The sequence below is a fragment of the Pollachius pollachius genome, assembly GCF_949987615.1.
Source record: "Pollachius pollachius genome assembly, chromosome: 16".
In the NCBI taxonomy this organism is placed as follows: Eukaryota; Metazoa; Chordata; class Actinopteri; order Gadiformes; family Gadidae; genus Pollachius; species Pollachius pollachius.
This window is the reverse complement of record NC_136949.1, coordinates 16,954,902-16,975,676: the sequence shown is the minus strand read 5'-3', so window position 1 is coordinate 16,975,676 and position 20,775 is coordinate 16,954,902. Positions and strand designations below refer to the sequence as shown.

Sequence of the window (20,775 nt, the reverse complement as noted above, 5' to 3'; positions counted from 1 at the left end):
CCCCGATGTGGAGGAAATAAGAAAGGCTGAAGGGAGAATGAGAGAGGGCCCGGACAGGTTGAAGCACCCCCGGCCAGCGGACGCACTCTCTCTTTGTCCCGTTAACACAGCTAAACACCCCCGTCATACGGTCACACCCATGGCTCTTTATCCCGGGCCTGGGAGGGTGGGAGAAGGGGGCGGGGGGCAACAAAGGATGAGAGGGGGAGAGGTGTAAGGAGAGAGGGTCTGTCTCCAGGTGGAGCCATGCACCCTGGGTAAGGTGACACGGCTCTGATGACTCAAGGCGATGTGTCAGTTTCCCTTTTTCTTCTTTAAGTTGCCCATAGCAACACAGCTGCTGGTCTCCCGCTCTCTGGGACTCTCTTTCTCTCAGGGTCTCTCTTTCTCTTTCATTCTTTTGATCACACACACACACACACACACACACACACACACACACACACACACACACAGTGACTCATACATAAACACACACAAACACAAACACATATCAGGCTTCTATCTTTGCATGTTAGCGAGCAGTCAGAGCATGTGCGTGCAATCTGCATATACACGCACACAAACACACACGTACACACACACACACAAACACACACAAACTCACACACGTACACACACATACATACATACACGTACACACGTACATAAACATGCAGACAAACAATCAACAGCCGACCACAAGCAGCGGGTGTGAGAGCCTGTGTTGCCTGCAGGCTGGCCCGTATTTAAGTGTCTCTCAGAGAGCAAGGGGGCAGGAAATGCCCCGGTGACAGCCTGAGCTTCCTGACGGGGCGCCCCGCAGACAGAATGATGTCTCGCTGCTCGTGTCAGGATGTCCGTTGGCCAAGAGCTCTGCACTTAAAAACAAAAGGGTTGGACGGGGAGGGGGAGGGGAGGGGTGCGCCACTCAAGACGTACAGGGTTGCGTCGGGCTGGAGTTAGGCTGATTCATTGATTGTGTGTAAAGTGCAGAGTAATGGTCCTTCAAGATGAGCAATTGGTTGAATGGAAGGAATGTCGTTTTTTTTTTTTTGCATTTTGTTTGATGAAATGAACGTTTGTCTGTTCTTAACGCCACATGTATACTTTACGGTTGGATGTTATCTTCAACATGCAGGCTTCTGTCTTTGTGTATGACAATGCAGGTTTAGATTGAGGACTGCACACAGGGACACACACATACACACACACACACACACACACAGGCGCACACACGCACAAGCACACACACACAAGCACACACATCCACACTATGCTTCTTGCGGTTTCATTGAAGGTTGGTTTTTTCCTGTTCAGGTGTGAGCAGGGGAGCGATGTGGAGCGCGCCCACCAGCGCAGATGACAGGGCTGTAATCATCCTGTCTTGTCATATCATTAAACCGACATGGCCCCTTTTGTTCTTATGTCACCGGATGCATTTCCATGGCGCGTCTTGTGCGCTATGACAATGTAATAACACCCCCCTCCGCTCCCATCTCCACAGAGGCCCCCAAGAGGAGCGTGGGCAGGCGGGGCCACACCGTCTCAGAGATCCTCCGCCACGAGCCGCCCAGCTCCCCCTCCGCCCGACCGGCTGCCCGCCACGGGGGCCCACGGGGGGCCTTCCCCCCCTCCCCCGGCGTCATCCAGCCCCCGCTGCGCCTGCAGCCCCTCCCCAAACCGGGCCCCCGCGCAACCCTGCCGTACGCCGCGCCCTGGGCACCCTCCGACGGAGCCGGCCAATCGGATTTGCGCTTTGCCTCCAAGCGTAGCCGCGAGGGCAGGCCTGGCGGGACGGCCCCGGCCAACCGCCTCTACATGGGCCTGAGCTACGCCCCCTACCTTCTGCCCCAGGCCCCTCTCTGCCTGGGCAGGGTCCCCCACCTCCCCTACCTCCTCTACAGAGACACGCTCCTGCCCCCCAGCGCGCCCCCGCCTCCCACCGCGCCGGCCTCGGACCGCTACGCCCGCGCCCCGCGTCCGTCCTCCGCCGGACCCCAAGAGCCGACCTTTGCCCCGTCGGAGCCCAAAGCGGCCCCTGTGTTTCTCCCGGCCGGCGGTGGTAGCGCAGACCGCGACTACCTCGTGTACGGCGGGAAGAGCTACCTCAGGCGTTCCGGCGCCGAGGACATGGCTCCGGTGGCTACCTCTCTCCTTGGGCCGGACCCCTTCTCCTGTTCACCCAGGGGCGCGTCCCCGCCCGAGGGCATGGGGGCCTCCGTGGACCGCCTCCCCTCCAAGCCCACCCCCGCCATCGGGCAGGGGGGGGTCCGCCAACAGGGGGAGGCAGAGAACGCCATGGACCTGAGGAAGAGCAAGGAAGGAGGGTCCGTCGGCTACAAGACCCTGACCTACCCGCTCACCAGGCAGAACGGGAAGATCCGCTACGAGTGCAATGTGTGTGGCAAGATCTTTGGCCAGCTGTCCAACCTCAAGGTGAGCTTTGTCACTCAAAGGTTGAGGATCAATTATGGCAAGGAACGATGATCCGGTACAAGTACGTGTACTAATGAATTGATTTATCAAGTAGCTAGCTTTCATTAAGATGTCATTTGTAGTTAATATGAATAAGTACACTATGTAAGTGGTAGTAAGTTAATAAAAAAAGAAAGAAACACAAAGCTAGCTTTGTGAGTTTCTTTAACCGTTTTAACAACCCAGCCCCATTACATTATTGACACTACGGGGATTCCGTGGCAGGTTCATCTGCGCGTGCACAGCGGTGAGCGGCCCTACAGGTGTCAGACGTGCACCAAGGACTTCACCCAGCTGGCCCACCTGCAGAAACACTTCCTGGTGCACACCGGGGAGAAACCGCACCAGTGCAAGGTACGCCCCCCGCCCCTCCAGACACATTCCACCTTAAAGACATCCGCGACCTTGAAGTGTACAGCCATGTCCGCGCTTGAGGACACCCCTCCAAAACGATCCCTAACCCCCTTGTGATGCCCCAACAAAGGTGTGCAACAAGCGCTTCAGCAGCACCAGCAACCTCAAGACCCACCAGCGGCTGCACTCGGGCGAGCGGCCTTACCAGTGCAAGGCGTGCCCGTCCCGCTTCGCCCAGTACGTCCACCTCAAACTCCACAAGCGCCTGCACTCGGGAGGGCGGCCACACCGCTGCCCCCACTGCCCGAGGGCCTACCTCCACCGCTGCAGCCTGCGGGTGCACCAGCAGGGCTTCTGCCCCCTGGCCCCGCCCCCCGGGGGGGGGGGGCCGCCGCCCCATCCCGCCTGAGGAGCTGTGCCGCGTGGACGAGGAGATCCAGCGCTTCGACCGCAGTGAGGCGGCTGAGCGGCTGGAGGCGCTGGCGGCCGACGCCGGCCTGGAGGGCGTGGACGTGGGGGGCCTGGTGCAGGCGGCGGAGGCATGCGTGGAAAGAGGGGGCGGGGCCTTGGAGATGATCTGCTACAAGGCGACGGTGGCGGCGCTGGGGTACCGGGACGGTTCTGCCGCCTTCTACCCGGTGGACGTCAAGCAGGAGCCGGCGGCGTGTCCGAGTCCCTAGGGGCCCCCGGGGCCGGGGCTAGCTCATACAACAATCAGATCGTCTATTACCTCCCTCTGTGAAAGACTTCTCATGAATGCCACAATGCCTTGACAACCGTTGCTGTGAAGAAGTAGCCTTTGATGTAACAGTGGTCGTTGTCCGAGACCCCAATTGCTCTGATGATGTTTTTTTTACTCTTTGTTAATTTATTTCGAGGTTTAATATGAATCGTTATTTTATAAAGACAGAGATGGGATATTTTCACCCACAGGGATTTTTGTGCTTATCTGATATTTTGTATTGCTGTGAGCTTTTCCTTCAGTAAACAAGAGATGTGGATTTAAAAACGAGTGCTCCTTATTGCGGTCATAATTCACGACCACAACTGTAATGCGTTCAAAAATAAGCAGAACATCAAGATAATGTCAGAATCATGAATAATATCAGATTCAGGATAATGATGAAGCCTTCCGCGGGGGCCAGAAAGATAGAACTACGATTCATTCATCCGTGTGGGCGTGGGATCTTGCTTCTGAGCCTACTATATTCATCAGCAGTTTTAACCTCGCTACTCAAAGTGAGAACAAACCTGCGCACACTCCACATTATTCGGATGAAATCCCACATATGTAAGTTTCAATGTGAACAACACCCTCCGGAGATGCTAAATGAAACTATTACTCAACAGCGCTTGAGTACAGACACCTTCACGCTGTGAAGGAAGCTAGATTAAAATGATAAATTCATGAGACTCAGATAGCTTGTGAAGATTTCTTGGTATGGAACAACATGTGAAGATGCCAGCATCTGCAATCCCTGCATCTGCATTCAGTATGAGAGAACATATAGGCTACAGTCAGCCTAATAGGCTATAGCACAGGCTAATTTTTACGGGCTGTGATGTGAATGCATGTCGTTTGAGACACCAAGGAGAACATGAGAGTGAGCCGAGGGCCCATGAAACAGCAGGGGCCCTTTGGATGGCCCCTGGGGATGGGCATATTACAGAGGTGGTAGAGGACGTAGTCGTGGCAGCAGCATGGCCAATGGACTGTCATGTTAATGAAGGAATTTTTACAAACACACAAGATAACTGAGACACACGCTTTTAGAGTTCAAATATAATATAAAAGAAAAATGTTTTTTCTTTACATTTCTTTGAATATTATTTAAAACTATGAGACTGCAGGAAAATCAAGTAGGCTAGTACATAACCGTAGGCCTATGTGAGTCTAAATGGTCCAGTTAAATGATGGCAGCCCAGTCTCCATAAATACACATGGGAAACTGTATAGGCTCTCTTCCAATCAGATGGCGACCATAACTCGCCATCCATCATGGACGTACCTTGGTCCAGGTGTTGTGATCGTTGACTCACACATGAACTCACTGCTTCTACCCTTTAATCCGACACAGGAAGTATATAAAGAGAAAATTCCATGGTTCAGAATGTATCCGATGTGATTGGTAGAACAAAACAATCATAAATATATGGACTTTATTACATATACTTTTTTTGTACATAAAACATCCATTTTAAGGCCCCTTAATAGAAGAATAACTGTGCAACCATCTTAGAGAACATAAAAATCACATCAGAATTTTCTTCAGGATATTCAAACACAAATATCTGATGAATGTTTATGGTATTAAAGTAGAAAATCTTGTTCCGGGTAAAAAGACAAAAAAGAAATCCCCTGATTATGTTTCCTTATAAAACATGTTACAAAATATATAAGTGCGTCCGACGATGAAAAAGTAATATTTTGATCATTTTAATTAAATAAAACAGTACAAACAAACGGCATGTTTTGGCAAAAGCAAAAGTGAACAGTATACCGGTAAACCAATTTTTTTCATCAACAAAAATACCTCCATATATATATATATATATATATATATATATATATATATATATATATATATATATAATTCCCGTTGTAAAAGTAAAAATAGATACAAATTTGTCTTAAAACTGTAGGAGTGTGATTCCATGGCATGTGCAATAGCAAGCTAACCATAGCCACCGCTGGACCACAGCATGACATCACAACAGCCCCAGTGTTGTGTGCAGGTCAGAAGCGCTGAGCAATGCTGGCCTGAATGGGCCACTGAGTTGGACTCTCTGGGCGCACTCACACTAGGCCATCTGTACCGTGCCCAAGTCCGTTTCACACCTGTACCGTGCTCAAGTGTAGATCGTTTGGCTAGTGTGAGCCAACTGTACTCAAGCACAGTTCAATTCCGTGGCCTGCGCACACTTCGGAGAGGTGTGGGGGCGATCGTCCTTTGAGCACGGCACAGGTGTGAAACGGGCTTGGGCACGGTACAGATGGCCTAGTGTGAGTGCGCCCTCTCTCTCTCTCCATCGTTTGAGTCGCCTGCCCTAAGAACCCTGACCTCGCCTCCGGGTCCATCCGCGCAGCCTCTCCATCCACCCCGGTTGGTTTTGCAATCATCCAACTCCTTTCTTTTTCTGCACAACAAGCAAACGTGGATTTCTATTTTCTACTTTTCTATCCCCGTGTTCATTGCCAATCCTTGTCGTTCTCATCCTCCGGCTCCGACGACTCCTCCCTGCCGCTGCTGGCCTCCTCCGGCTCCGCCCCCGCGGTCCCCTCCGCGCTGTCCTCGCCCCCGGGCACCGCTATCGTCGTCGCTATGGCTGCCGACGCCACTGCGCCCGACGCCACTGCGGCCGCCGCCTGGACCTCCACCTCCACCTCCTCCTCCTCCTCCTCCTCCTTCCTGGCCTGGGCTGCGGCTGTGGCGACCCGCTGCTCCTCCTCCTGCTCCCTGAGCCGCAGGGCGGCCGCCTTCTTCTCCTGCTCGGCGTGGCTCTTCATGTGGGCGCTGCGACTCTTCACCTTGGTGAAAACCCTGCGGGGGGGGGGAGAGAGGTGCGTGAGGCTGAGGAAGCAGACCACTCCGCCTTCAAGGCAGGGCTGTCACTGTTACTGATCGTCCTCTGAACACTTCGAACATCCCATCAAAGATGTGTGTGAGGAAATAGATTGATAGTCTTTGATCGTATGAAACACATCCACTACCTTCTGTAGGTCCAACTAGATGCGGGTCGGCTTAGCTCAGGAGGTAAGAGCAGTTGCCTTGTAACCGAAAGGTCGCTAGTTCGATCCCCAGCTCCTCCTAGCTGATTGTTGATGTGTCCCTGAGCAAGACACTTAACCCTAACGGCTCCTGACGAGCTGGCTGTCGCCTTGCATGGTTGACTCTGCCGTCGGTGTGTCAATGTGTATGTTAACCGATGTAAGTCGCTTTGGATAAAAGCGTCTGCTAAATGCCCTAATTGAAATTGTAGATGTACATCATATGTATCTACTAAATATGAGCACAGGTTTCAATTGGGGAGGGGAATAGAAAGGTTTAAAATGGCTCCGTGTGGTGGAGAGGTTGGTGGGTGGTTGGGCACAGAGCCTCTGAAGGTGTGAGGAGTAGCCTTGGCGTCATTGCAGTTTACAGAGGTTTTGTGTGACTGTTCTGCCCTCTAGTGGCATGAAACCGAAAATCTATGTGTATGTTTAATAGTAGGAATGGTTCACTATTTAGTTTGTGATTTTAAATTATTTAACATTTAAAATGGCTGTGTTTGGTGCACGTAGCATCACTACACACACACACACACACACACACACCTGCTGCACTTCTTGCAGGGGAAGACCCCCTCGGGGTCCTGGGAGGGTTTTGAGGGCGCCCGGTTCTTCCTGCCGGCCGTCTCTGGGCGGGGCTTGCGCGGGGCAGGCGCGGGGTGGGCCTGGGGGTGGGGGGCCTTCTTCAGGCCTTCCAGCTTCTCCATCAGCACCATGGAGCATGCCTGTGCATTTGGAGGGGGGGGGCATCATATAACCAACTGTAAAGACACCAACCGTGCAGCCTCGCCAGCTCCTCTCACGCACACGCACACGCACGCGCGCGCACACACACACACACACCCACACACACACACACGGGCGGGACGCAGCTATTTTAACAACGCAGGCAAAACTTGTTTTCTATTCAAATCTGAATGTAACCCCCACTACTTCTACACCAGGTAGGCACCAGGTACCACTAGGCCGTTTGGTGTCATTGACCTGTCCATGCCGGCCAACCACAAGCACGCACTTTGAATGTAACGCCTCCGCTCCCCCTAATAAAACCTCTCTCCCACACACACACACACACACACACACACACACACACACGCACACCCCTTCTGCACTTTGCCCTGCGCAAAATGCACGTTTAACTTGAGCTAATAAAAATGAGTCGATTAAGATATCATCGTCTTCTAATTCTTCTTCCTTCACATGGAGGAAGTTAAGAGTATGTGTGTGGGCGACCCGCCTCCGCTTAATGACCGCCTACAAGCAAGTTATCTGTTCACAATATGACGACGTTGTGCATCTGCGTTCATGTCAGCAACTGCATTCAGTTTGACAGAACATATAGGCCTCACTGAAAACATGTGAATGATGCTTTTCAGTGTCTATACCAAATGCAGCAACATTCAATTTGGCCGCACAAAGTCTGCAATAAGCCCTCCACAATACAGCGTTCTAAAGCAGGGGGCAAGAGGCAGACTCACTGGTCCACGTCAAAGCCAACGCGGTTCTAGCGCTGTTAAACCGGACCTGAGTTTGCCTCTCTGTCGGCCCCACCTTAGAGCCATTGTGGCAGTGTTTGGGTTTCAGTTAACAACGCCAGACTTGGCCCGCAGATCCTAAGATTTGTTCCCCACTCAAGATCCTTCTATTACTAGTAACAAAGTAATATACAATTATAAAGATATACATATATCTCCATGTGTGTGTCAGTGCACAGGGAGTGAAGCATTCTCGTTTCCCAACCAGATAAGCCGGTTTTTCTTTTGCCAGATTGACAATATTACAAAGAATGTGTTTTTTCTATCTTTCCTAAAAGCGCAACATCCATGAATCATGGAGCTTCCTGGTACAGAGGAAGGGTTTTCAGTTGCAGTAACAGGCAGTACCTCCCGTTCTTAAACCCATCCCTTATTCTAGTACAGAAGAGGGTAGGGAAAGTGAACCGTCAGCAAAGAACCACGGTGGAGGAGCAAAACCAAGGGGAGGATTTTTCAGGAGTGACCATATAGCAACAAGGAAAGCACCATTTAAAATGCAATGCTCACTTGCAAACAACAATATGTTTCCGTGTTTTATAAACATCCTTTTCTTTAATCTTCCCTAATGCAGACTCAACCATTTGACATAGCGGTGTTACCTTGAGGGATCTAAAAAAGGTTGAGTCTGCATGCTGAATGAGAGCAGAGACTTTGTAAGGCCTGCTCGGATGCGGAGAGATGACCTTTCGAGCAGATCAGATGCTCAACGCCAGACGAGACACAGCTGGTGCACTTACATAATCATGGGCTTGGAGGGACTGAGTGACTCGTGCCAGGCTGCCATCTTGGGTCTGATCGCAGGAGTCTCTTTCCCTTTGGTCGTCCCTTTCCACCTGTGGAAGAGGAACACACAGTGCAAAAAGTCTATGATTAGAACCAATATATATATTTTTTATTTTTTTTATTTTTAATGTTCTCCATCTTATTGCAAGGACTGTTACCCCACTACATTAGATTTAAATAGTGTATTCCAGCATTTACAAAGCAAGTTTAAATCATTGTAAATATGTGTAACTTAGATTGTGTCTGAACAAGCATAGGCTAACACTTTCATTAAATCTAAAACCGGCGTTTTCAGCAACTGTTAGCACGCCAAAGTCTACCTTAATGTCCGCCGCAACCTCTGCGCTCTTCTCGGGTGAGTCTGGAGGGCCGTAGGTGGGGGCCCCGTTGCGACCCATCTTGATCTGTTTCTTAAAGGTGTAGTAGAACTCCACGCACTGGCACACCGTCTTCGTCTGCACCTTCAAAGTGATCCACAGAAAGTCATGTCATTTATTTGAGCCATCAGCAGCCATGCTGTTTCTCTGTTTTAACCATCACATCGCACGCAGGAACCGCTTGTACGCACTGGTGTCTGCTGTAACGGTTCTTACGCCCGTTAGGGATAACTCCTCGCATACGAGTGGTCTACTCTTGACGCACAAGTCATGTATATAACTCTCTCGTGTTATACAACAATAATCATTATTAAATGAGTATTAATAAGAATATTCATAATATAGGGCTACATTTGCTGCAGAGGCTCTAGAATAACTGCAGACTGCGTGGGCGTCAGGATGCAGACACAGGTTATGTTAAAATAAGTCTTGTTGATTTAAGATCGGGGCGATACAGCTCTTGAGTGTTGACAGAAGCGTCCATGTTACGTGGCTGTAGAAATGTGGGTGGTTCTTCTGAGGTGTGTGTGTACAAAACGCATCAATCGAAACCTAAGCCAGTTCTTGGTGGCACTGCTCACTCTGCGCTTGCTCAAACTGCCTTATATTCTATACTATTAGGTAACTACTACTTTAATATTATTAAACATGACATGATTCAGATTTTGGTTGACAGTGGCAATATCAACCCCTAATGCTGCATTGACACAGGGATCGCCTTCATTGCCAAGCCGTCTTTTGACGGCTTGGCAATCTTTTTCGTTTCAAAATGAACTTTTTCTTTAATATCCGACACTGAGAGGCTTCAATGGATATCACATTCAAATCATTTCTGAATGCGATATATTATTATATATTAATGCAAGTTTTCTTTACATCGATTCTCATTTATGAACAGGAGACATTAACATGTTTACAGATCATTTAGAACAATTACCTTTACTAATGAGCATAAGCTGAAACTGACTTGTACTTTTTGTACGTACAAAAAGTTTAAAGGTCCCATGGCATAGTACTTTATGGATGCTTTAATATAGATATTGGTGGGCCCCGTATTTGAAGACGTTCCCGAAATTTAGCCGTGGTGCAGAATTACAGCCACTACAAGCCAGTCGCACATTGAGCTTTCCCAAAAACGCGCCGTTTCGGTGTCTGTAGCTTTAATGCAAATGAGGTGGAGAGAGGCGGGTCAAGGTGGAGGGTGGGGGTGTGGCCCTGAGCAGCTTGCGGCCACGGTACCATGCGCTCTGTTTACAGTGGATGTTTCGCAATGGCGAGGCGCACACAGCCTTTGGCCGTGTTCTGTAAATATAAATAGTCCTGGAGCTCTATATCTAAATAATATCATATTATACATAGATATCTATATCATATAATATATATTATCACGGCCAAAAGCTGTGTGATCCTCCAGATGATATGACTCTCAAACGACTGCGATGTTTGAGATGTGGACGTGGAAGAACCAGAGACGTCGGAGAACCCGACGTCTCTGGTTCTTCCACGTCTACATCAATCTGAAGTAGGCTGAACCACGACATGGAGGAGAAAGGGATTGCTGCCCGCGATTGTCTCTCGCCGGAGCCTCGCTGCCGAGGGACCACCGCCTCGGCAGCGGTCAGTGCTTAGGCACCAGTGCCTCCTGCAGCGGGCAGCGACAAGGCGGTGGTCCCTCGGCAGCGGGAAGCGGGGCTCAAGCGGGAGACATTCGCAGGCAACAATCCCTTTCTCCTCCATGTCGTGGTTCATGTACTTCAGGGAGTCAAAGCCAAAGTTCCTTTCCAATTCCTTCTCAACCATGGCTGAGATAACCCCCACTATGAGTCTCGTTGTGGAAATACCAGAGACGAGAGTCTGACGTGTTATGCGCCGTAACACCAACAGCAGAACAGTTATCCAAATAACAAAGAAGTATACACTGTAACACTTGTGATACAGTGTGTGTAATCACACACACACACACACACACACACACACACACACACACACACACACACACACACACACACACACACACACACACACACACACACACACACACACACACAGCGCTTGCACGGTCGTATCTCATTGGCGGGTCAAATTCTCTGGGCTGGCAAGGCAGAGAAAGGGGAGGTGGCATCTCCCCTTATGACGACATACAGGGAAAATTCCAAAACGACGTGTCGGACCTTCGTTTTTTCAAAGGCGGAGCAGAATGCCTAGTGCTCGTTTTACACCCAACTAAATTTCTAGCTACTGGGGGAGCATAGGTAGGCTAGGGGAACTCACATTAATGTTAGAGAAAGTGAACTTTTCATGCCATGGGATCTTTAAAACATAGTTCAGTTAAATGCTAAGCAAAAATGATGCATTTGCTCTTGCATTTTATATGGAAGAAAAAAATAACTTTTCTTTAAGTACTAGGTAGTATCCTGTGAATAGACTGTATATCATAAAGAAATACACATTTGCCATCTGAAAGTGATGTTGACGTTAAAGTGAGGCCATAAAGTGATTAGGTAGCGATAGCGATTTGAGAAATGAATTGAGGGGACAGTGATTTAAAGGACATAGTAACTTAATGTAGAAAAATGTGAGTGCATACCAGTTTTTGCACCATGAAGAAGTCCTTCCTGTAGGCAGAGATCCCCTTGTTGAAGTAGCGCTTCTCTGCTGCAGTCCAACAATCTGATCCTGAGCGGAAACACAGCAGCAGTGAGCAGAGGACTGATCTGTCAGTGCGCTCTTAATGTTGTAGGAACACAGCAGCAGTGAGCAGAGGACTGATCTGTCAGTGCGCACTTAATGTTGTAGGAACACAGCAGCAGTGAGCAGAGGACTGATCTGTCAGTGCGCTCTTAATGTTGTAGGAACACAGCAGCAGTGAGCAGAGGACTGCTCTATCAGTGCGCTCTTAATGTTGTAGGAACACAGCAGCAGTGAGCAGAGGACTGCTCTATCAGTGCGCTCTTAATGTGGTAGGAACACAGCAACAGTGAGCAGAGGACTGCTCTATCAGTGCGCTCTTAATGTGGTAGGAACACAGCAGCAGTGAGCAGAGGACTGCTCTATCAGTGCGCTCTTAATGTGGTAGGAACACAGCAGCAATGAGCAGAGAACTGCTCTATCAGTGCGCTCTTAATGTGGTAGGAACACAGCAGCAGTGAGCAGAGGACTGATCTGTCAGTGTGCTCTTAATGTGGTAGGAACACAGCAGCAGTGAGCAGAGGACTGCTCTGTCAGTGCGCTCTTAATGTGGTAGGAGAGAGGCTGCTTGCAGGAGAGGGAGGGCTCTCAGGGAGACTTCCCCCAGCAGGTAAATGTTTAAGAGGCAAGAGGCTGACCACACAGCTTCTTCCCACTAAGTCAATATGTGCGCTCTTCTTAACGCTCTTAACGTGTGTTTTTATGGCAGTGTTTCACAGTAAAGTGGCTTGTTGAAGAGAGGGAACGGTAAAAGAAGAGCCGTGTAGCAAACCTGGGCTTGTACAAGGTGTACAGGCCTACACGGTGAGTCCATTGAACCACAACACATGCGTTCTTACCTGAGTAGTGATAGTCGGCCATGTGATGGCCTTTGGGGAAGACCGGCTGCTCCTGCATTAAATGTTTCAGTGTTTCCTTTAGGAGAAAAGGCAACAAAATTGTTGTTTGTTTAACTGATAAGGATAACAAAAAATCTAGCTGCATAACAATCAGACCAACCTCAATCAAAAACAAAATAACAAAAAACACAAAAGCAACTTTAACAGGAGAAGAGTTACAGGTCCAATGACTCACAAGGACGTTGCCTCCGCATTGATGCAAACAGTGTAGAGCCAGCTCCTGATTGGTTCCCCCGCCGCGGAGCACGCTGGAACAGGCCAGGTTCATGAAGTCCTCCACTGGGTCGAGACGGAGGAAGACGGAGGATTTATGATACACCGGTACAGAGAGAACTATTGCAAATGCAAGATAATGACATGATGACATTCTTCTGCTAAGAAGCTAACGCTAAGCTAGTGCTAAGTTACTAACGGTAGTCCGGCTCGTCCTGTTGGGTGAGTGGCTCCGCCTTGGGCAGCCACAGCAGGTCCGCCCGGTGCTCGTCCTGCGGCAGGGCGGAGTCCTGCCGTAGCTCCGGGACCTCTGCCTGGTACTGTTGGCCAATGTTGATGCGCCTGCAGTGAGAAAGGATCCTCAGTAAGGGGTCAATAGTGGAGCGGCACACGGAACTGCAGTGGACTATTCAATACAAAGCGCTTGGGTTCACTAATGGACCTGATCACATTGATTGATTCTGACTTGTAGTTGTTCCTTGACATACGCATGCACTTATGCACGTGCACACACACACACACACACACACACACACACACACACACACACAAACGCACTCGCGCGTCTGCACACACACATACACACACACGCACTTCAGCACACATACGCTCGTGCACACACATACACACAGGCGTGTGCGCACACATACACACAAGCGTGCGCACACACACACGTGCACTAAAACACAAACACACACACTGTGGCGGACATGGCCTTAGCATAGTGCAGCATTGTGTGGCAAATGTGTCATCTTGTTGCCAAACGTATTGTGACACCGTGTTACCAACCGTGTTGTGTGCTACGTTGTGTGACTATACTTCTTGTGCTGCAAACTTGGACCCTGAAGCCCTCTACCACGGCTCAGGTCTTCTAGTCTCAGAGGGGGAGGGGGGGGGGGGGGGGGGGGGGGGGGGGGGGACTGTACTCACGGATCAAAGCTAGCAGCGGTTGCATCGGTAATCAAAGGCAAGGCTGGTGGAGTGGGGTCTGAACTGACTGGAAAAACACAAAGAGGAGGGCAGCCCTTTTAGACACGTCCCCAGGGCCTGGAACCAACACCCATTCACCCAGATACCAGTCTGGGAAGGTCAAGTGGACCCTCATTGGGAAAAGAGACTATTTCCATGGTTAAAACACACACACACACACACACACACACACACACACACACAAGTACACATTATCAAATAATTAATGATTATAGATCATTAATATATTAATTAAAACGATAATGTACAAACTGAGTTATTTTTAATTCATTCTGTATATTTCTATATTCGAAATCTTTATAGAGAACATTTATCGACAACCAGCATGGCTTTACAAACCACGAAGTAGATGGCGGCAGACAATCCAATCGGAAAATACCTGACCTGACGGCGTTCATATCTATCCGTCTTATATTTGTATAGCTATAAAACCAATATAACTACCTCACTATTTCAGCAAGTAATTACTAACTAATGTGGACGGAGCCGTTCCTTTCAGACATTTTAGATCTCCAAGCATCTTGAAGAGCGACCAAGAGGGGAGGCGTGGGGGGGGGGGGGGGGGGGGGGGGGGGAATGGGGTTGCCGTGGCGACACTCACCGGAGCGCAGGAGGCTGCGTGCCAAAGACTTGGGCGTGGCCGGCGGCGGCAGGCTCGGCGGCGGCAGGGTCGTCGACGGCGGCAGCGTTGGGGGCGGGCCCCCCTGGTTGCCCGCGGCGATGTTGGACAGGAAGGTGGAGAAGTAGAGCCCCGAGCCGCCGCGCACTGGAGACAGGATGGGGGGCGGGGTGTAGGGGGGCAGCGCCAGAGGGTGGTCCGGCAGGTTGCGGACGGGCGAGCGCAGGTGGCTCTGGTAGGGCGTGATGCTGGAGTAGACGGAGGGCGCGATGTAGGTGGACAGCTTGGGGGGCGGGATGAAGAGCGGCTCCGGCCGCGGCCGCTTCGACCGGCCCCTGGCCTTGGCCTCGTGGTCGTCGTCGTCCTGTGGAAGGGGACGGGCGTCAGGGCGGAGGTGATGAGGCAGGTCAACCAACGGGGATGGAGTACAGTAGCCTGGCTATGGCCAGACCAAGCTCCATCGTAGATTGCACGTTGCTCTGGGGAGGCTGGTGTCATTTTCTTCAGCACAAGAGGCGTGATCAACAGGCCTAGTTCAGACGACTCTGTACGCAATTGGCAGCTTGCCGTCGCTTCCCTTTCGTCGTTGTGGCAAGCCAGCCAATAGCACGCCAGAGGGAAAAGCCAGCTTGGTGATTGGCTCCCGCAAAAACGTATCGGAAGCAGACAGAAATGTATCGCTCTTCTCCAGACCCTTCTGCAGTGCGAATTCCAATCGCCGGCAGAATGGGCTGGGGGTACCCAGTCTAGGAGTACAGGTGCATACCTAGGCTCTCACTAGTAGTCATAATACTCTATAACAACTCTATGGTCATATTCTAGAGCAGGGAAACCAAGGCCACGAAAAACTAAAAGACAATGGAAGCATGCGGTTCTTAATAGCGTTAAAAAACAATGAAACATTTCTGGGCTGTTTCCAGGAAACTTAAGTTAAGAAGATTATTTTGATTTACACCAGAACAACGAAGGAATGTCTAATGATGTATAAATTACAATATACACAAAAAACGCAATCAGGACTTTGCATCCATTAGGATTAACCTTGCTTGTATGCGTATTTGCGTAGTACTTAGGCAACCAAGTCCCGCCCGCATCTCACAAGGTAATCACTCCCGACACAAACTACTTCTCAACAAGCAATAATTCCTGTTCCCCGTAGTGACACGCTAAAGGGAAAGGACGTTTTCCTGACCTGAGCGGAGCTCTCGGAGAGCGACCCTCTGAGGGAGCGCCGGCGGGCCACGATGACGGACAGCTTGTGGTCGCTGTGGGCGGGCCGGTGGTGGTCTCCTGGGTCCATCCTCCCTCTCCAGGGGCTCCCCAGGGTCCCCTGACCCCCGGACACGGGCACCGACACGGGGATGACCAGGGGCCCCATGCCGCCCACCTGCTTGCCCACGGGGGCCCCGTCCTCCCCCAGCTTTGGAAACAAAAGTAGGAAGGAGAAGAAGAAGATAAGAAGATTGAGGAAGTCGCAATTAAGGGACGAAAACGCAGCGTCAGGGAGGAGGACGAGAAAGGGGAAGATGGGATGAAAGTGGTTCGATTTTCATTTGAGCTATTTCAAAATGGTGTCGTTTATTAACACACGCATTAACATTAAGCGTTTATTAACACACGCACACACTATATACATACAGTACACAATGTTTGAGGTACAACATTAAACTAACAGTTGCACTGTTAGTTTAATGTCCATCATTACTTCAATTGTGGATTACGGAATCAATTCATGCCAACCGTGCAGGAGAAAACCGCGCAGTCGGACTCTCCGACGGAAAACAAATCAAAAGAAATTGCACCGATCCGCGTACATCCCTCAACACAAGAAGGACAAAAAAAAAAAAAGCCTCTTCAATCTTCAGCGCAACCTCTGATTTATCATTCCCAGCCCTAACTACAACAAACTAAATAATACATAAAGATGACATATTAAGAATTGTATTCCTATTCCACTTGTCATCATGAGACTCTGCTTTGTGTTTGTTCCATTGCCACTAAACATAAACCAGTTTTTGGAGGCAGCAGTGGGGCAGTGTGTGTGGGAGTTGGCCTGGGCAGGGCCGACGGCGTACAGGGCCCCTCCTAGGCTCTGCACAACGATTGCGAAGAGCCTGAGGAATGTGGAGGTGTGCAGACATGTCACAGCAGAGGAACACAGGAGTGTATACACACACACACACACACACACACACACACACACTTTACGCATTACCCCGCTGTGCTGAATGACTGACGACAGAATGTGTGTTAGTAAGAAAGTGTGTGCAAGAAATATCATACAATAGTTTTGTTTAGTGCACTGACTAACTATTGACAACGTTTTGTAGGAAGAGGTCAAGTCCTCCGCGAGACCTGGAGCTTCTCTATTGCATGTCTAAGAGCAATTTAGCCAATAATGATTCAAGAACTTTTCCATGAAGACAGTTGTAGTTGCAGTAATACCAGTTTCAATGAAAAGAAAAAGCATGACAGCTGACAGCTGCAACGTATGATACAAATGAATCACCAGGCTCGGGGAAAAGGTTTGGTCCATCCAAAGTTCTGCATTTAAAAAAGGCCTCTTCCCCTTTCTCGGGCTGAAGCGACAAACGGCTTTACAGTCATCTCATTAAGATAATCAATGGTTTGAAGAAAGTCGTTTTATTCCCCCCCCCAATTTCACTTGTATATTGTATGCATATTGTATGCTCATGTATGCAATGTCAGATTTGTTCTCATGTAGCGGAACATAAACTAGAGACAGAAAAATAAGAAAGATCTCACAGATGTGGTGCTGGTGGAATAAGGCAAGCAGATGCCTTCGATGTTCATGTTGACAAATTTTAAAATGAGTTTTCCAGAGAGGTACCCTGCAAAGGAACCCTAAACCATGCAGTATTACATTAGGGTATGCTATAACGACCAGCCACAATCAATAGATTACATTGAGTGGATTCTTTTCTTTACCTTGCCTCCCCTTGGGGGAAGGGACTCCCGCTCCGACGCCTGCTGCGCCAGGGTCTCCAGGTTGATCTCCTTCGACGCCCTCCTCCTGCGCCGGGTGCTCTGGATCACCCCCCCGGTGGTCACCAGGCCCTCCGCCCCCGCCGGCAGGCCGTTCTTGGAGAGCGGCGGAGGGGTCCAGGGCTCGTAGGCCCCCGGGGACTGCCCGTCCCTGGAGAGGCGTCGGGAGCGACGGGGCGGGACACTGGAGCCGCCCGCCGCTCCGGCCGCGCTCGGGGGCTTGGAACACAACACCTTGTCAGGGGACAGCTCCACGGTGGCCGAGGAGTCTCCGCTGGAGTGCATCTCCGCTTCCTGCCGCTGTCCAGCGCCGCCCGCGGCCTGGACGGTTTCTTCCTGAGCGCCGGCCGCGGACGTGTTGGGCTCGGGAGACTGGTAGGACTGGAAGTTCTGGGTCGGCTTTTGCTGCCCATGCAAATGCACAGTCTCTGGCGGCGCAACGTGTTGTGGCTGTAGCTGCTGCTGCTGTTTCTGGTGCTGCTGCTGGTGCTGCTGCTGCTGCTGCTGCTGTTGGTGCATTTGTTGGATCTGTTGCCTCCGTTGTTGCTGTTGGTACTGCTGCTGCATCTGCTGCATGTGTTGCTGCTGTATTTGATGCTGCTGCTGCATTTGGTGCTGTTGTTGCACGTGTTGCTGCACATGCTGCTGCTGTTGCTGTTGTAGCACATGGCAATGATGCAGTTGTTGCTGCTGCTGCTGCTGCTGCTGCTGCTGCTGCTGCATTTGTTGATGTTGCTGCTGCTGTTGCATCTGTTGCTGGAGGAGATGGTGTTGGCTTTTAGGTTGCTCTGTGTAGCCGAGGCCAGGAATGCCCTTGTTGAATACAGGGTAGTATCCAGAGGGGAACTGCTGTTGCTTGGCAGGCCTGAAGGTCGTCGGGAAGGGCTGCAGCACGGAGCCAGGCATGTTGTGGGAGGCGGTGTGGGTCTGACCCTGGATGTCTACACCTTTATTGCCATGTGGTTGAAAGGTCTGGAGCTGAGCCTGGTGCCACTCCAGGCCTCTCACCTGGGCCTGGGCCTGGACCTGGGCCTGGACCTGGGCCTGGGCCTGGGCCTGGGCCTGAGCCTGGGCCTGGACCTGGGCCTGGGCCTGGGCCTGGGCCTGGGCGTACACCTGGGGGACCTCTCTGTAAACCTCCACAGGTCCGGGGGGCTGAGCCTCCACGGCCCCCATCTGCACCCCCCCAACATCATGGCCCCCTTTATGGAACGCTGTCGGGCCCCTCACTCCACCTGGGTAGGTAGTAAAGTTTGGGCCCCAACTGGGGACCGGGGCGTCCTGAGACCAACCTGAGCCCTGGAGGGGGTCCTGGTGAATCCACTTTACTGGGGGGGCCTGTTGGTAGTGGAGGCGGCCTTGTGCCCCTTTGTCTGGGTTGTAAATCCCAGCGCTGCTCCCAGAATCGTTAAGGTTTGACTCCAGAGCAGGGGGAGCAATCCCATAATAGTTATCCTGGGAGGACTGCACAGCCTCTTTCATGTCGGCAGCCCTTTGCCGGCCACTCTTGTCAGTACTCACTTTATGTTGAACAGGAAGGCTCATAGTGATGTTATGCCACTTGGAAAAAAAAGCAAAGTCTGAGCAGTTCCGAGGTTGCGGCCTGTGCAAGGCCCCTGACGTCCCGGGAAGGATTTCTTTCTTGCTTTGTTTAATTGTGTGAACCGAGGTACTCGGGAGGAAATATAAATCCCAAAGGAAACGACCAAGGGTGGAGAGCACACACCCCTCCGTCCAAACTCACATCTGAGGTTTGCTGTCCATCTCTGTAGGTTACTCCAAGTAAGGACCTTGGATCTTTAAAGAAAAAAAGATAAGTTACATTGTTTTCCCATTGAAATAATGACCTTTTTTTTTCCAGTTGTCTGCAACGAGGTGGAAAATGTAGCGCCCCCCCCCCCCCCCCCCCCTTAATAAGAAAGGAAAAATTACGTGGACATGCAAGTATTCTCGACAGGACTACAAAACGGGCGCAATAGCCGCTAGATCTCCCATTTTCTCGGTAATCAAATACACAAAGTTTCAGCACGAACAAAATTATGGATTGTATGGAAACGACAGCGACGGCCGCTGTGCAACGCTGCACTTTGGCACATACAGGAAACGTTCAAGCGTTTAGGATTAGACAAGCAAAAGTCAAGAATATGTAGTCCTAACATCAATAGTGGTCTCAATATAGAAAGTCTGAACGGTTAATCCAACTAATAAACGAAACGTTGTAACATAACACAGAGCGTGTACCTTTCTCAATGTTGCACAGAGGCATTCCACGAGTTCCACGGAACTGCAACTTTGGTTTCGATCAGAGTCGACAGCATGCAGCAGCTCCATGACGGGAGTGTGCGCAACAAATGTCATAACAAAAGTCGAACTTTCCCTCGAGTTGAGGATCTCCCTGCGTTGAGATCATGACGAAATGGGTTTCATAATAACAACGGATCAATCGCGCGATTAACAATGAAGTTACAATGTTGCACTCTGTACGTCCGTAAAAGAAAACACTACCAGGAAAACATGTCTAACACAACTTTCACCCCCTTCAGCGAGGGAAGCACGCAGTGACAGTGTCAGTTTTTTTTTGCATGCAACGGCCTACTCTCGTTCATCGAATCGTGACGCATTCAATCTGCTCCCGTGACTTACGTATCTCACATAAATATGAAAATTGGGAACATTTTGCAAAATACGCAGAAATCTGCATAATAGAACGCATCGCCTCACCCCAAACAGCTCCACCGCACACACACAGTGTGACCCGATCCGGGGGTTTGACCACGCCTCTCTCCACATATGACAACGCCTATCTCCACATTTGGCCACGCCCCTCTCCACATCCGTATACGTTTGTTTTCCTGACACAGTGGCCCGTAAACGGGGTTATTTTCAGAGAATCAGAATCAGAATTACTTACTGCCTAGAACATCTTATTATTGTACAAGTACACATGAGTTAAAATTCTTAGGCTTGGTACCTCAACAGCCACATAGCAGCAACAATACAAGAACAAATAGGTGAAAATAAAAAGATTATAAAAAATAAGTAGCAGCATAGATCACAATAATAATAATAATAATAATAATAATAA

General features: G+C 50.2%; 2 protein-coding genes across 3 annotated transcripts in view; one reads left to right on the top strand and one right to left on the bottom strand.

Annotated features, from left to right (window-relative positions):
• LOC307087538 (PR domain zinc finger protein 1-like) overlaps positions 1–3,812 on the top strand; it is a 9,565-nt gene extending 5,753 nt beyond the window's left edge. Inside the window, 4 exon segments of the mRNA XM_079753144.1 lie at positions 1,487–2,418; positions 2,683–2,811; positions 2,942–3,211; positions 3,213–3,812. Coding sequence (XP_079609270.1) covers positions 1,487–2,418; positions 2,683–2,811; positions 2,942–3,211; positions 3,213–3,491 — 1,610 coding nt within the window. The 3' untranslated portion in view covers positions 3,492–3,812.
• Positions 3,813–4,954: 1,142 nt separating this feature from the next.
• Positions 4,955–20,455, bottom strand: mideasa (mitotic deacetylase associated SANT domain protein a). Of its 2 annotated transcripts, none has more exons than XM_079753502.1 (13): positions 20,412–20,455; positions 17,634–19,487; positions 15,877–16,104; positions 14,667–15,048; positions 14,006–14,072; positions 13,275–13,417; positions 13,038–13,141; positions 12,803–12,878; positions 11,863–11,951; positions 9,219–9,359; positions 8,853–8,948; positions 7,127–7,305; positions 4,955–6,353 (listed from the first exon to the last, which is right to left on the bottom strand). In XM_079753502.1, exons 2-13 carry the CDS (start codon positions 19,233–19,235, stop codon positions 6,002–6,004), a joined length of 3,459 nt encoding a protein of 1,152 aa, XP_079609628.1. In that variant the 5' UTR covers positions 19,236–19,487; positions 20,412–20,455; the 3' UTR covers positions 4,955–6,001. The 2 variants fall into 2 exon arrangements, with proteins under 2 accessions (XP_079609628.1, XP_079609627.1); XM_079753501.1 differs by lacking the exon at positions 20,412–20,455 and adding an exon at positions 19,932–20,404.
• Positions 20,456–20,775: the final 320 nt, after the last annotated feature.

What these genes read in the sequence shown, in the direction of transcription:
- mideasa (XM_079753502.1), bottom strand. Translation starts at nt 19,235, where the DNA reads ATGAGCCTTCCTGTTCAACATAAAGTGAGTACTGACAAGAGTGGCCGG. An exon ending in ACGCAGCCTCCTGCGCTCCG is followed by an intron (nt 14,073 to 14,666) that starts GTGAGTGTCGCC and finishes GTGTTTTTCCAG; the next exon opens with TCAGTTCAGACCCCACTCCA. An exon ending in GGCCGACTATCACTACTCAG is followed by an intron (nt 11,952 to 12,802) that starts GTAAGAACGCAT and finishes GTTTCCGCTCAG; the next exon opens with GATCAGATTGTTGGACTGCA.